General features: G+C 37.3%; 3 protein-coding genes across 3 annotated transcripts; all 3 read left to right on the top strand.

Annotated features, from left to right (window-relative positions):
• The first annotated feature begins 3,331 nt into the window (after window positions 1-3,331).
• LOC149047287 (beta-1 adrenergic receptor-like) lies at window positions 3,332-6,431 on the top strand. The gene is made up of 2 exons (XM_089204241.1): window positions 3,332-3,607; window positions 4,560-6,431. Exons 1-2 carry the CDS (start codon window positions 3,332-3,334, stop codon window positions 5,178-5,180), a joined length of 897 nt encoding a protein of 298 aa, XP_089060367.1. The 3' UTR covers window positions 5,181-6,431.
• A 465-nt stretch (window positions 6,432-6,896) lies between these two features.
• LOC149047286 (beta-2 adrenergic receptor-like) lies at window positions 6,897-8,250 on the top strand. The gene has a single exon (XM_089204555.1). The coding sequence runs from the start codon at window positions 7,055-7,057 to the stop codon at window positions 7,934-7,936; it is 882 nt and encodes a 293-aa protein (XP_089060681.1). The 5' UTR covers window positions 6,897-7,054; the 3' UTR covers window positions 7,937-8,250.
• A 4,660-nt stretch (window positions 8,251-12,910) lies between these two features.
• LOC113684385 (melanocortin receptor 4-like) lies at window positions 12,911-16,119 on the top strand. The gene has a single exon (XM_089204554.1). The coding sequence runs from the start codon at window positions 15,062-15,064 to the stop codon at window positions 15,980-15,982; it is 921 nt and encodes a 306-aa protein (XP_089060680.1). The 5' UTR covers window positions 12,911-15,061; the 3' UTR covers window positions 15,983-16,119.
• The last annotated feature ends 692 nt before the right edge of the window (window positions 16,120-16,811 follow it).

Raw genomic sequence — 16,811 nt, 5'->3', positions numbered from 1 at the left:
AATATCGGCGAAGGTCTATTCCATAACGTAATGTTTTGCGACAAAGAAATTAGGGATCTTTTGAGTAAGATTTATCGCGTTTCCTTCAGTGGAATTTCCTAAGATTTGCTGGACGGTTAAACATATTTGTGTCCTTCCTGGTGCCTGTACATGTTGATTGAAAAAATCCATGAGCTCAAATTTGAGATAGAGGAAGAAAACACAAATTGCAAATAGCGAAGAAACTGTCTTTGTAACCCCTATTTTTTTCGGCTTTTAAGTGATGGGCAGGACAATTTTCAAAAACTGAGAAAATTTTTAGAGATTTCACAGAGGCAAATTGAAGAAAATCATAGGTAAAGCCAAATTATCGCTGGCGAGCGCCTTCCTTCGTGGAGCCTTCGCTTTATAACTAAAGTCATTTTGATAATATTTACTAAAGCAAACGATAGTCCGAACCTTACTCATTGCCTTTTGATGGCTTTTACTGACCATGAAAGACGAAAACATAAACATTTTCTGGAAAAAAATTACGCTGGCGCGCGCGCCAACATTGAACAAAAACTCTATGGAGCCTCCTTAAGAGATAGCTGATGGTTTTGTAATGAGCTGTTAGGCCCAGTCTTACAAACATTAAGCGATACCCCGGTTTATTGACTGCTGGTGATGTGAATCATTGGCTAAATATTGATCAGTGTGAGTCGGTATCAAGTAAAAAAGAATGGTGTCATCTTTCTCGTCTCAGTGCACCGTGCGGTCCATAACTTCTTGTTTCTAACGGATATCCGCCCACATTTGTACGAAAGATCCCAACGACTAAAAGGTAAAAAACAAATGAAGAGCTCGTGCAAGATTTCAAGTTTACAGTGGTTCTTCCCTACAGTAAAGGTGTCTCAGAGGTTCTTCGCCGCTGCTAACAACAATAAGGACTGCACACAGTCTCTAGATCTGACACGCGCGATATCGATGCTCAAGTCACTCTAAAGCGTTGCCATAAAATATAAAGCCATTTAATCTTTTTTCTCTTTCGAGGTATCAACGACATATCAATCGCAATAAGCAGTAACGAAAGCCACCTGACAAGTGCAACAATGGTTAATTATTAATTAATTAACAGGGTGTGAAATTGCGCCTAATACAGGCGCCAATGCGACTAAATTCATTTTGGTGACCAAATCCTGAAAATTGTCGCCAAATTGGCGACTATAATGCTTCAACATAACCTCACCGAGAGATATAGTGAATTAAAAAGGTTTGCAAAGATAAATCCACAGCAAACTTCCTCTTTGAGTTTGTTTCCAAAACGCAACACATGCATCTCGATCGATAACTAAACGCCATCTTGGATTTAGGTGACCTTGAACGTTGTATATCATCCATCCTAGTGTCGGTGCAGACTTTTTCGTGGGACTTTTTACAGACCCAGTCTGGATAGTCATACGAATTTTGGGTTATCACTCTAATAAAACCTACATTGAAACCTTCGGTAGGAGTATAGATTATCTATGGATCCACACGGCTTATACTATTTTGCGAAACGAAACGAAACGAAACGAAACAAAATCGGGTCAGATGAAATAAAACAAAAGAAATAATGCAGATATATTTTCTAATAAGGTAAAGATAACTTTCACAAGGATTTTCGAGTAATCGTTCATTAACAAGAAGGATTTTTATTCATTTCGCAAAATAGTAATTTTAGGAGAGTTACTATTTTGCGAAATGGACCATTTCCACCCCTGCGGTGACAACGTGACCTCTTTCATGTCACGAGAATACATCTAGACATTACAAATTAGTATATCAACGAACATTTTGGCCTCCTCTTATTTCTTAAACCGTATTGAAATATATTTCGCAAAATAGTAATTTTAGGAGAGTTACTATTTTGCGAAATGGACTATTTTCACCCTGAGGTGACAACGTGACCTTTTTCATGTCACAAAAATACATTTAAACATTACAAATTAGTATATCACCGAACATTTTGGCCTCCTGTTATTTCTTAAACCGTATTAAAATGTATTTCGCAAAATAGTAATTTTAGGAGAGTTACTATTTTGCGAAATGGACTATTTTCACCCCTGCGGTGACAACGTGACCTCTTTCACGTCACGAAAATACATTTAAACATAACAAATTAGTATATCACCGAACATTTTGGCCTCCTTTTATTTCTTAAACCGTATTAAAATATATTTCGCAAAATAGTAATTTTAGGAGAGTTACTATTTTGCGAAATGGACTATTTTCACCCCTGCGGTGACAACGTGACCTCTTTCATGTCACAAAAATACATTTAAACATTACAAATTAGTATATCACCGAACATCTTGGCCTCCTCTTATTTCTTAAACCGTTTCAAAATTTATTTCGCAAAATAGTAATTTTAGGAGAGTTACTATTTTGCGAAATGGACTATTTTTACCCCTCAATAACTTTCTTTTCGGGTCACAAAAATACGCTTAAACATTTCATTATAGTATATTCTCGAAGGGTTCGGTCACCTCCTCTTTCTCTATCCAGATATAATTAATTTCTCAAGTAGTAATGTCAGAAAAATTACTGTTTTGCGTAATAGCTAGGCTATTTTCACTCAGTGGTAACGATGTCGTTATTCTCGTGTCATACAATAGGTTTTCGGTAAGTTTCAATTTAAAGCACTATCAAATCTCAAAAGGTCTAAGCTATCTTCACCTATATAAACTTCTTCTAAGTTTATTTCGCGAGGCAGTAATTTTGGAAGAATTACTGTTTTGCAAAATGGACCATCAATGATTTAAATGCCGCCTGGTTCATTTAATCAAAATCGACAACTGTGTAGTACCGTATTGCGTGACGCCGAAACCAAGTCAAGAGAACCCTGCTGAAGGCCCAAACCGAGGTTGTGTCCAATTAATGACATGGGAGGGAGCGGAAAGTAAGAGGTAAAAGCTGTTTTTACTAGCGACGGAGCTATTCTAGGGGGAAGTTGGCATGTTCTCCTGAGAGATTTGAAAGACTCGTTTCGTGCGTTTTGAAGGGTGTGCACTGTTTCGGTGCAAAACCAACATGACAGTTTTCCAGTGGCGGCTAAACATGTTTAGACTCTCCGTCTCGTATAGAGAACAGAAGCATACCCATGCCTAAATAGTCGTCCAGCAGTTTTATAATCGCAAGTAATACAGTCACTTTGCTTCAAAATTTTTAATAAAAATAATATACATGGAAAAGTTACGCGCTTCTGATTACACCCCCGTCGCACACCTCTTCCTTACGAGCAAGAGATCGTGTTTCGCATTTGCGCAAGTTCCACGTGCTGCAAGAAGTTCGCTTTGTGCTCGCTTTGTGTGCTGCTAAATCAGGCAAGATTATGGCTTTTAAATTTCCTGTTCTTGAGCCCAAGACCATCGACTGTTCAGGTCTTCCAGTTCATGATTTCAAGTGTTTGACAAACAAGGAAATCATTGGCAAGGGCGCTTATGGTGCTGTGTTCACTGCTAACTGGCAGACTGTTCCTGATGCGGGTGGGAAATCGGCCGCTGCGGAGAAAGTCGTCGTTAAGAAATTGCTCGGCGAGGACATATTGGATAAGAAAACGTTTGTAAAGGAAGCAAGAATCATTCAAGAGTTGAAACATCCAAACACTGTGAAGTTCAAGGGAATCTGCAACAATCCCTTCGCCCTTATTCTCGAGTTCCCGTCCGCCGAGTGTAAATAATCCATTTCGCAAAATAAACATTTTTCGGAATTACTACATTCAATTAGTTTAGAAATTACTACATTAAAGAGGAGGTGACCAAGATCTTTGAGAATATACTATAATGTAATGTTTAAATGTATTTTCGTGACATGAAAGAGGTCAAGCAAAATAGCAACTCTCCTAAAATTACTATTTTGCGAAATATATTTTAATACGGTTTAAGAAATGAGAGGAGGCCAAAATGTTCGGTGATATACTAATTTGTAATGTTTAAATGTATTTTAGTGACGTGAAAGAGGTCACGTTGTCACCGCAGGGTGAAAATAGTCCATTTCGCAAAATAGTAACTCTCCTAAAATTACTATTTTGCGAAATACATTTTAATACGGTTTAAGAAATAAGAAGAGGCCAAAATCTTCGTTGATATACTAATTTTTAATGTTTAAATGTATTTTTATGACATAAAAGAGGTTACGTTAGTCACCGCTGAGTAAAAATTGTCCATTTCGCAAAATAGTAACTCTCCTAAAATTACTATTTTGCGAAATACATTTTAATACGGTTTAAGAAATAAGAGGAGGCCAAAATGTTCGGTGATATACTAATTTGTAATGTTTAAATGTATTTTTGTGACATGGAAAAGGTCACGTTGTCACCGCAGGGTGAAAAATTCCATTTCGCAAAATAGTAACGCTCCTAAAATTACTATTTTGCGAAATGAATAAAAATCCTTCTTGTTAATGAACGATTACTCCAAATTCCTTGTGAAAGTTTTCTTTACCTTGTTAGAAAATATATCTGCATTATTCCTTTAGTTTTGTTCTATCTCACCTGATTTCGTTTCGTTTCGTTTCGTTTCGTTTCGTTTCGTTTCGTTTCGTTTCGTTTCGCAAAATAGTATAAGCCGATCCACACTATTGTAGCAACAACATTTAACTTATGCTGTGTTAGCCTGGACAGGTACGTAGCCATCATTCATCCTCTGCGCTACCACGATTTTCTCACCAGCAGAAGATGTTATTTACTGATAGCTAATGCATGGTTTATATCCCTTGTCTTACCCTGCTCAAGGTTCATGGTTCAGGATATAACAGCTTTATCAACATTGTACATATCATTTACAGTTATGACAATATTATTTCCTATGTCTATTATCGTGTTCTGTTCTCTTCGAATTTTAAAAGCCGCCTTAGCGCATTACAATAGCATAAACCCGACGAGCAGCTGTGAGCAGAATCAAGACGTTATTAGAAGAACTAAAAAGAACTACAAGGCTGCTAAAACAGTTAGTATCATAGTGGGGCTATTTGTGGTTTCCTGGTTGCCAAGTCTCATTACCGGTTTTGTACATTTCTTCAATAACAAAGGGTCTCATAACGCAAACTATTACACCGTGTGGACATTTGTTGACACAACAGCGTTTACCTCATCTGCAATCAACCCATGGGTGTATTGTTTGCGAAACGACGAGTACTATGAAGCATTATCACGCACATTTCGATTTCTTAAAAGACGATAATTTGGAAAAATGTTTCATGTACAACTCAGAGACTGCATAAACGTGTGGAAATTTCTTGAAATAATGGCGTTTAATTGATCTGTAACCAACTCATGGCTTTATTGTTTGCATAACGACGAGTTCTATGAAGCATTATCACGCACAATTCGATTTCTTAAAAGACGGTAGACTGACCCTATGAAGTCATATCGCACAATGCAATAACTTTTTTGTTCAAAAAAGTAAAAGTAGCTTGGTAAAGTGGTAAGCTGTTTTGCCAACCATGAATATTGGTTGTTTTCATGGTTGGCAGAACAGCTGGTGGCTCTAAATTAAGTTTGTTGTCAAAACTCGAATTGCTTGTCACTTGTCAATTGAAGAAATTTCCGTAAACCATTAAGCCTACAAATAATAATTTCCTAGTCAATTATTCTAAGTAAAGTCTTAATTCTAACAGCTAACTTTATATTTGGGTGGAATTAACTTGCGCTTTTCAGAAAAGTTTCCGGCGATTTTATCTTGTATAGGGTAGTTTTTGGGGACTTACGATAATGTCTATAATTCGTCTGGGTGCTGAAGCATTAGATGTATCACTACGAAACCTATCTTTGTTATTTCAATCAGTTATCTAGAAAAACTGCTACTTGTGAAATACCATGTGCAAGAAATATACGGGAAGCATTTATTACCTTTTAATTTGCTCGACAAAAAGACGCTTTCGTCACAAACAGATAATTATTCAGGTATAAAATAAATAAAGGGGAGCTGAGTAAACAACAAGTCAAAATGATGCGAAGAACGTTTGCTGAGTTTTAATCATTCAAATTTACCTCAGAGTGATATTGACAAGCACAAGCCGTGGGCGGTCGCTCCACTTTCCTTTCGATAGTTTGTAGGATTCGTCAGAGTTTTAGCCAGAATTTAAAGCGTTTTTTGGGATCTACACTTCCGGCGATACCTAACTCAACTAAATTCACAAAAGGGGTAGTTAATGAAGTGAGCAAATATCTGTTTTGTGAACGGAGGTGTATATCTGCGCTCGTACATGATCAGTGAGAATGATTTAAATAAATGAGAAAGATAAAAGGATCTTTATTAAAACATGACTTATAGCAGGTGAATTTTAGATTCCCACTAATGATATGTGCTTTTATAAATTGATCATCAGATATCATGTTGATCTAAAAAACGCCATTCTTATGGCACCAGCATTACCAAAGAAATTGCAAGAAAGGAAGGGAAGATATGGAAAAACCTTGAAAACCTCAGATGTCTAACAGTACACTTCTAACTTCGGAAGAAATAAAGAGCTCAAAGTAAATAAAACGGCGTTCCAATATATTTTAATTGTCGTAGCGATCTTGGCACTTTTACGATTGGTGTCTCATGATAATTCACTCATGTAGTCTTTAGACTATTACATAATTTTTCATCACTTGTACGAACTGTAGCAAAAACTTCAAAATGAAATATTTCTACTTGACTGGGAATTCACCTTTTCACTCGAGAGGGGATGGATTTTTCACTTGGCATGACTGTACTTCTTTTGTGCTACAATTGACTATTATTTAATGCTCGACGTTTTGACGGGCGAAAACAAAAGCATTCGACTCACTGAGTTAGTTAATAAGAAAATCGACGCGTTGACAGTTTACATGGACGAAAGCATAGCAACTAGAGGTTGAAGGTGATTCACCACCCAGACATTGGCTTGAAAACCGGCCACCAGTGTTTCTTTAATAATTTATTAAGTTCTTCGGTGTTGATCTTTACCTATTGGGCCAAACAATATGCGAAATATATTAAAAGTGTTTTAAATCCATAAATTGTTCGTCATCTAATATCAGAGAAGAACTCACGCCAAGTCAGCGGAATTGAAAAGACGCCTCTGTAATATGAACAGCACCAGTGAAGAGTTTAACCAAGAAGAAAGGATCATTTTAGCAACCTGGTTCAGTGTCACAGGTCTGGTGGCCGTAATTGGCAACACTGTTGTCTTATGGTTGATCGCCAGAAATCATTCCCTCAGAATAATTTCGAATTTTTTCATTGCTTCATTGGCTGTGGCGGACTTGTCGGTAGGACTTGTTATAAACCCTGTATGGGCAACGGCCAGGTGCATCAATTATGACGAAGACAGTTATCTGAAAACTTACGGTAAAGCTATTGATTATCTGTGGATACACACCACTGTAGCTACAACGTTCAACCTATGCTGCATTAGTCTGGACAGGTATATTGCCATCATTCATCCGCTCCGCTACCAAGAGTTTCTTACTAACACGAGAAGTTATCTCATCATAGCTTCTGTATGGGTCTTGTCGTTTCTTCTCCCCTGTTCAAGGTTTTTTGTGAGAGATGATTCCATTGAGTTGTGGTTGTCTTTTACAATCATAACAGTGTTAATTCCTATGATCGTCATTGTGTTCTGCTCCACGCGAATATTGAAAGCCTCTGCGAAGCAGTCCAGGAGAATGAACGTTGTTACTTTACAGAATCAAGAATCCGTGAACAGACGAAAACAGAACTTAAAAGCTGCTAAAACAGTTAGTATTGTGGTGGGGCTATTCGTTGTTTGCTGGCTGCCGAGTCTAGTTACTTCTTTCACTCAATATCTGAGCAAAAATGTGGTTTACTCCACCATGTATCATAAGGTTTGGACGACTGTTGAGGCAGTAGCCTTTACTTCCGCGGCAATCGACCCGTGGGTTTATTGTTTGCGAAACAGCAGATTCTATGAAGCATTTAATCGCACTTTTCAAGTTCGCAGAAGATAAATTATGGTGTAAACTTACTTTGGTCGTTCAACTGACAGAAAAGCGCTCGTAGAAACGAATAACCACTAGCTTAACATTTGTTAGTAAAGAAAAGTTGAAGGGATATCAAATTTTATGACGGGCAGACCACTTTTATTTTCCCTAAACGACGAACAGTAAGGATTTTCAGACCAGAAACTCATGGATTAAAACGTGAATAAAGCCGATTCAAATTGTGAATAGAACCAGATAATGCAAATTTAGATCTTTGTAAAGAATGTTATAGACAATATATACGTTATAAATGTAAATATATCATTGAATTTACCTTTAAAATATTTACTACAGTATATGGTGGGCTTCTTTGATATCGAGAAAATTTCAAATTTAGAGGACTTTAATGTGACTGACTAATGTGCACTGATAAATTTTAAAAGGGGAGTGTTAGCTACTAATGAATCTTAAAACAATTGGCAAACATAAATTCGAGTGATTCATCAGAGCCGGCTGTATTTCAAATTTACTTAATTCATACGCAAATAAGTGTTCTATGAGGAATTGGAAATAGGTTTCAATGACATCGAATATATGTGAGGCACATTAGTTGCTGTATGAGTGTCTTTGGCGAGTAGCAAAGACAAGTTATGCTTGGAAACAGCGAAGATTTTTCTATGAAATAGTAGTGATCAATTATATTGGAAAAAGCTGACATCTCTATGATTTGAGTCATCTTCGAATAGATCAGTTAGACGTAGTTTTTAACATGTTGAGGTTATACAGTGTTGTTCAAAAGTAATGTAAACTGTCATTGGCCAATAACGCGCCTTATTTTTCCGATGTATCGACGATGAATCGCGCATTTTATGCAAACATTAGAACAATTTATCGACCAGATATCGGAGCTTTCTTATGTTGAATGATGGATGCGACGCGATATATCGCTCTTGAGATTACAAAGCTTTCAAGGATTGGATGACCACTTTTTAAATTGAAAGGTTTTTAGATGTCAAAGATTGAAAAACTTAATCGCCACTCAAGTTAATAGCATTTGGAGATTGGTATACTTTATTTTCTTACCTTGTTAATTTCCTCTTGTATAAAGTTGAACAATTGAGTTTGAACTCTGATCGCCAGCGAAGCACTTAAGGTAATCAGAGGCGTGTTAAAACCAATTTTTGCTCTTGATTGAAAATTCTTAGTTTTAAAACATAATTTTGATGTGTTTTGAAACAATCTTTTTTTTTTGATCCGGAGAAATCTTGAATTTAATTTAGCCGCCATCAAACAATGCTTTATTATACAAAAAAAATTCAACTCCTCTGCTGAGTTCATTTTACAATAACTGAAACAGCGAACGTTTCTTACTGGGTGAAAGAGAACAGAAATCTTTTTCGAGTGAGTAGAATTGATGATGAATTTGAGTGAACGGACAAACCAAATAATGTACGGCTGTCCAAGATTCTGGCATAATAACCAATATTTCCCCGGCCTTCTTAAATTTTTGGTGATTATCTCCAGCCTTCTATCTTTTACAACAGCCTTAGCGAATATTTCGATTCTGTTCGCTCTTCCTGAGGTAGCATCTGTTCACCCGCCATCGAAACCTCTTGGGTCTAGCCTTATCGCACAGCCATTAGCAATAACTATGATCTTGTCTTCCTTAAAAGGAACTGGAATCTCTGTGATGTTACAATTCTCAGCCTTTATTGCATCTACAATTTTCTCCGGTGTATCTTTGTCGAAATTGACCACCATTAGTTTGGACAGACTCCTGGCTCTTTTGTTGGGGATAAGGTACAGACATGTGGTAACTTTCAGGCGAGTTCGTGCGGTCGTCTCTTTTCATCATGGTTAAAGGCCAGTTTTGTTGGATTCCTCTACGTTTTGAATCCAAGAGTTTACTTCATCGTAAGAGGTGTGTTTGGAACATTGAATTTGATCGTCTAAAGTTACTGCTACACCATTCGACGTTACCAAAGAGAGGTAAAGGATAGTTTGGGAGATCAAACAACAGAGAGCGCTCCACCCAATATGGTTGTGTATAAAAAATCGGTTAGGAATACACTGTGGATTTACTCTACATTAGTGACATGTTATTTACCCCACCTTGTCGTATCTGCTGTAATGCTCAAGTACAACCCAGCCTTTCAATTTTAATCGCCCAAAGATTGACTGCTAATCTAATCAACCCAAATTCCTTTTGAATCCAGTTCTTTACTGCTGGAAAATCAAAGAAATTCGATATGCGGTAAAAAAAAACGTTTCAAAAACTTTCTGCCTTTTCTACTAGTTGAACAAGCACAGATAAACGAGGTTGAATATTTTTAATCATGTTGTGGGCATGCTCTGAAACGGCGGAGGTCTCCGTACGGGCGAGTCGAATGTCTCGATCGTTAGCTTTTATTGTTATTCACCACGATGAATAATCAAAACCTTTTCTACGGATAAAAAGTTGTTTGAAAGGTGGAATTATGACATTATGATTTCATTAAATCTTTTATTTCGAGCTTTCTTATGATTTTTTCTTTATCAAGACATGGAAGGAAACATTGATTGACTCGATAGCACTGCGGCGGTGATAAGTCTATCCTCGTCATATCTTATGCAAATTTTCTAACAGTTTTCTGACAGTTTTCAGATGATTTCAAATATCTTAGTTCCTGTCACAAGGAAATGATAACTGCCCGAATCTGCTGTTTGTCAGGAGATGCCTATGTCGTTCAAATTGCTATTATTGCAACTGGGTTTTACATGTAGTACTGCCGCTGACAAGTTACGATTTATACTCTTAGATTCTCAGTGTTTACGAGCGTTTAATCAAGGTTTTCCTCTTTTTTTTTTTTCGGTTGTTTTTACTTCAGAAAGCGGAAATCTTCTGACGTATATGAAAAATATCGATTTCCTGTCTTCTTTGGAGCGACCGATGGAAACTTCATGGAGAAATACAGCGTCACGCAATCGTGATAACGTACATGTTTATGACAAATGACCGGTGTGAGGATACTTTCGTGTAGATCAGCCGACTCCAACATGTTTCAAATGACATACAAGTATATCAGTGTATCTTCAGAGGACTTCGGGTTGCTCAAATTCCCATGAAAGAAGGTGCAGCACTCGGAATCTGGATGATATGCACACGATTTGAGGTATATGTTTGTAGTTACGTCTAGTAGTCCCTCATGAAAGTTGAACAATTTTTTTTAAAAGATGACAACCAGAGGCGAGATTTCTCTTCGGGATATTACTCATAAGATAACATTCTTCCAAAGCCTCGCACATTTCATTTGTCTGAAACATTTGTTGTTGAGAACATTAGATGTAAACATCGCCAAATTATGCAATATCTGATTTTGAGCTTTTTTCGCCCCTATAAAAAGTAGAGGCAGGCCTGCAGAGATTTTTACATATTTAAAACTAGAATATTATAACCAGCTAGGTGGGTAGTTTCAGTTCCAAAATCGGTGTACTTTTGGAGAAATTCAGATAAAGATTTTCCCTGTTTTACCCGACAACAAAAATGACCGAAACTGTACCGAGATGAATAGTCCACTGGTGTGTTCACATTCATTCTCAGAGAAAATTGAATAAATCAAAGTGAAGATGAATGATGTCACTATGTATGGTACAAGTGCCAATTTGTAATGTTGTATTTAGCTCGAGATAGAGAAATAAACATTTCACTCTTTTTTTGCGACGTTTTTGTATGAAAATGAGGCCCCAGGCCTCGAACAAGCAGCCGTTGTTACCATCATGGCAACAAGAGTGCTGCGACCTTTAAAAAGGGTATTTTTGTGCGTCCCACCTGAGTGCCTAACTGCATGCAAAATTTGAAGGGGGGCTGAAAATTTTCATTTCCCAAGATGTTTGATTCTTACAGAGACTCGTTCTTAAAGGGTTTCAGTTCATCATCTGGGTGTACCAGCTGATCCAACACACACTGTCTTTCTCCCTTCTTTCGTAAAAACGAAAAACGCATGTACCGGGATGCATGGAGACTACATGGTATTTGGTACATGTTGCATGTCATCCTGGACTTAGTTTTTAATGGCTAAGGTGCATACATTGCGACAAAAGCCTCTGGACTTTAATTGTTACTTTTTAAGTGTGCACATCTAGTAGGTCTCTGTGTTATGTAAAGTTTTATCTCTTGAAATCTAATATGCATGTAAGAAAACTGTGTAAATTTTAGGGCAAGAGAATTAATATTCTCTTGTTTTATAAGTACCACTTTTAAAAGCATTTTGACCCTTATCGCGCCTCGCAGAGATAAGAGTCTTTATCCTGCATCAAACCTACTTCTTTGTAATCTTTCGGTCATTGACCATGGAACTGGTTTTATTTCACATCCACTATCAACTGCTTTTTATCACACAGCAACAAGCCAAAGCAGCTCGGAATACTTTGAAATGTGATAATACTCAGCCTTACTTCTAGCTACTATCTTCTCCGGTATCTTTATCTACGCTAACGGCCATTTCAGGATCGACTTTTGGCTCTGTTGTTAGGAACACGATATCGACATGTTGTAACTGTAAAGCGAGCTCGTATTGCCGTCTCTCTAATCTGGGTCCAAAATATTTTAATGGGTGCCGTTTCGTTGTGGAACAAGAAGGCATTCATTATTATATCTTATGTATCAATTGTTTTAAAGAAGCCTATCTCTACTAATTCCTAGCCAATAATCTTTCACTTTATATGGCATCGACGAAAGGTCGTGCAAGGAGCAGGAGATACGCTAACAATGGCGCGATACAAAAAGTCGATTATAAATTCACTGTGGGTTCACTGAACGTTAGTAACATGCTATGTTCCTATTGCAGAAGTAACTGCTTTAATTCTTATTCTTGGGTTAAATTTATTTCTTCTTGTAGCACTCGCCTCCGCGCTTCAGTCAATCTAAATTCACTGCTAAATCCAATTATTTACCGCTGGAATATTAAAGAAGTTCGAAGTATGGTAACGAAAATGCATGATAGGACAGTTTTCCACTTTTTTTTTTTTTTTTTTTGCTTAAAGGGACTGCGGTGACCCCTTGATTAGCGGCGCAAGAATTCAAAGTCGAAAGGAAAGCTCATCCGGCATTACTTATCTTGAAAATAAAGTGATTCGCAAACGGTGCATAACTCAATTTTCACAATTATTGTTATTAGATACAAATATGTGCTACTGTTGCAAAGTGTAGAATTTGGGCGTAGTCTAAGATTGATAAATATCAAGAGAACCTGATATAATCAGTTTATATTCTATTGCACATACTTAAGTAGTAGAGGACTTTTTCCCCTGTTTACATAGCCTCACCTAAACACAAAGGTTGTTAGGAGGATCCGAGAGAGTTAAGCAAAGCTGTAGCGCATTATTTCATATAACTACACCTATCGCAGAACGAGAGCGCGGTTACTACTTAAAATAATCCCTGAAAAAGGATGTAAACATTTGAAAGTTTCTCAATCTGTTAAAAGGATATATGTAAATATCAGAAATATTTCTTTGTGATAAGTGTTTCGAGGAACACAGTAAGGCTGAAAGTGCTGTTACTCCTTAGCTAATGATTACTGTAATGAATAGAACTGTGAGAAAATCAATGAAATGTATGCAAATTAAGTAATCTAATGTTGTAGATGTGCTCGGGGTGTATTATTAATACACTGAATTTAGATATTTATTTCTCTATCCCAAGTTCCATACAACATTATTAATAGGAACTTCTACCATACATAGTGACCTCATTAGTCTTCACTATGATGCATTTAATTTTACCCTGAGAATAAATGCAAACAAACTAATCGGTTATTTATCTGGCTGCAGTTTCGATCAAACATGGAAATAGTACAAGACTAAAGACGCACTGTGACCGAATGAAATATTTTTGTTTTCTAAAATCTAATGAAATAAGAATCACAAAGAACCAAGTAGTTCAATAAAATGTATGAGAGATCAAAGATTAACAGTAGCTTATTGCGATGGATACCCCGTCGGTTAACATATCCGTGTACATACAGTTAACATCAAACGATGCTTAAAACCTCAACATAGCCTTGTCTTCCCCTTTCTTCATCGCTGTGCGCAATGACGCCGGTCTCCTTTCCAAACTACAGTAATTTTCTGCTCAGATTCGCGTCACAGCGAGGGTGATCAAGCCGCTTTAAATGGTTAGGAGAAAGGTCTGCAAGTAAGTGAAAGTCTATCTGATTTCTCAAAGTGATCTTGCTTTACGTCGTAGGCATCACAAATTACCAGCAATATAAATGATTCTTTCTCATGACTTCATTCAGATGTTCGTGTCCGAGACTTAATCATTATCAAGTTAAGATTTCCTCTATTGTTATTGTAAGAGGGCTTTAGGAAGATCTCAATTGAAACTTTTCCGGCACCTAATTATTTCGCAAACTAACATTTCCTAAAGTACCATCTCCTTCAATACCATTTCCCAAAGTACCATTTCTTAAAGCATCATTTCCTAAAGTACCATTTTGCACACAATTATTTTCCGAAGTACCATTCCGGAAAAAGATGAATTTTTCACAGCGATGAAGACATGATGTCGGACAGAAGAGTATATTCCTTCAAAAGCAGATGCGGTAGGTTTTTCTTTTAGAATGAGGCGTTTGTCAACAAAATTGCCATCAACTGGGTCCAATATGTGAAAAAAAAGGGGCCACCACCGTGCTTCATATTCCTATTTTGCACGCTCATGTCAGCAAACAAACCCCTCGAGAAAAACAAATTTTCCATCGGGTTGAAAATGTTATGAAACAATTGGTTCATACGTCAGCTGTGCTTTCATCGAAATATGAAGCACTTGGAAAGTTTGGAGAGCACTCAAGAAGCTAGAGTAAATGTAAATAGGAATGGCCACGTAGTACACTTGTCCTATCACCAGGTCCTTAGGCTAAGCACCTTTCAGTTGTCTTTACCTCTTCCGTGGACTTTTGTTAGAAACTGAAATGAATTGAAACTGTTCCATTTGATAGCGCATTTAAATGAAAATAACCTCACCAAAGAACTCTCTATAAAGTGACAATACTTGGGGTGATTGTAATGTTGGAGAACTGAAGAACCAAAGACATCACTTTTCTCGTTGAGCTTAAACATCACTTTCTGAAAACATCCGACCTTTGCCTTGACTCGTGTTGTTGAGAAGAAATTATGAATTTCTTCGAATTGACAAACCGATCGATGTTTTGCAACGGGCCTTACGGCAACAAATATCATCTCCCTGCCTTGGCAATATTTTCTACGGTCATGTATGGTTTTCTTTCTGTAGCGACTACTCTGGCAAACATTTTGATCCTGGTCGCACTTCGCAGAGAAAACAGTCTTAATCCTCCATCCAAACTGTTGCTTTTTAATCTCACAATCACTGACCTTTGCGCTGGCTTTATTTCACAACCACTAGCAATTGCTCTCACTCGGACAGGAATAAGCCAAAGCACCTTTGAAGAATGTCGACTGCTGGAATACGTAGCATTTCTGTTAAGTACAATTTTCTCCGGTGTATCTTTGTCGACGATAACTGCCATTTCTGTGGATCGACTCATGGCTCTCTTTTTAGGAATACGATATAGACAAGTTGTCACCATAAAGCGAGTTCGTATTGTCGTCTTTTTACTGTGGGTCCAAAGTCCTTTGGTGGGAGCCGTTTCGTTCTGGAGCATAGGGGCATACGGAATTGCGAGCGGTGTAACGATCATGTTGAAGATAACAATCTCGACTTACTCTTACACAAGAATCTTTCACTATTTTCGATGTCGGCGAATGGCCGTGCAAGATCATGAGTGTCCAGGAGCAGGTGCCAAGCTGACGATGGCGCGGTACAAAAAGACAGTCATCAATTCGCTGTGGGTTCACTTTACTTTAATGTCATGCTATCTTCCTTTTACATTAGTCACAGTCATAACGCTTATTCGTGGATTAAACTTAACACTATTTGTGGCACACGTCTTCGCGGTTGTTTTAGTCAACCTTAATTCCTTGCTAAATCCCATTCTTTACTGTTGGAAGATCAAAGAAATTCAAAGAGCCGTCAAGGAAACGTTAAGACAGTTTTGCACTTGTTTTGTCGCTTGAAAGGACTACGGATAAAAAAGAAAAGAAAAACGCTACACAGAAATCCCATGCTAAGGGCACAATATTTCCCGTCAAAACGAAAGCTATTCCCGCATCATTAATTTGATATAGTGTGTCGTGAAAGTCAAGTGATTCGTGAACATTGCAAAACTTCATTTTAACCATTATTTCAGAACCCTATAAGTGTAGTCTAAAACTACAGAAAATCTAATACAATGTAAAAATTTGAAACGGAAAGTTTCATGTATAAAAAAGTTTAAGGGTGATAGATAAAACTTTAATCGGCCTATATAGTAATTATTATATTGACACTACAAGTTGTACTACCCTTAACCAATGTTTATGTCGATGTCATTTATCTTGAAATTTACCCAAAAGCCTCTTACTATGCAGGAAGTGCTCAGTGTATTATTTATACGCGTCAATTAGATTTTGGAGAAGTGGTCAGAGATTGAAAAAATTAATGTCAAGGTACTGCATTGCACATAAGAATATGTCGAAAAACTGCTTGATACAGCGTATTGTAAGGAGTTTGGTTTAAAATTGAATAACACATAAAAGTAAAATTATCACTCAAATCGGTCGCGCTATAGGGCATCTTGTCTTGCAGCAGTAGCTTATTAGATAGTTTCTAGAAGCTTTGAAATTGCAGCTCTAGCACTGAATCAGCTACGACTTTACATCTGCAGCTACAATTGCTGTAGCCAATTTTTCTTTTTCGCGTGGAGGGGAAGAAGGGAAGACTATTTGCCATCGTTTAAACAATCTTCTCACTCCGTTTCTGAGGGTAAAACACAGACAGGACTAGTTCCCCCATGAAAAACTCTGA

The sequence above is a fragment of the Pocillopora damicornis genome, chromosome 4, assembly GCF_964200805.1.
Source record: "Pocillopora damicornis chromosome 4, jaPocDami1.2, whole genome shotgun sequence".
Classification (NCBI taxonomy): Eukaryota; Metazoa; Cnidaria; class Anthozoa; order Scleractinia; family Pocilloporidae; genus Pocillopora; species Pocillopora damicornis.
Note: the sequence above shows the minus strand (reverse complement) of the source record. Positions and strands in the feature narration are given on the sequence as shown.

Excerpts from the sequence above, each read along its gene's own strand:
- LOC149047287 (XM_089204241.1), top strand. The coding sequence starts at position 3,332 with ATGGCTTTTAAATTTCCTGTTCTTGAGCCCAAGACCATCGACTGTTCA. Across the intron at positions 3,608-4,559 it reads AGTTGAAACATCCAAACACT|TATAAGCCGATCCACACTAT; the intron begins GTGAAGTTCAAG and ends TTCGCAAAATAG.
- LOC149047286 (XM_089204555.1), top strand. The coding sequence starts at position 7,055 with ATGAACAGCACCAGTGAAGAGTTTAACCAAGAAGAAAGGATCATTTTA.
- LOC113684385 (XM_089204554.1), top strand. The coding sequence starts at position 15,062 with ATGAATTTCTTCGAATTGACAAACCGATCGATGTTTTGCAACGGGCCT.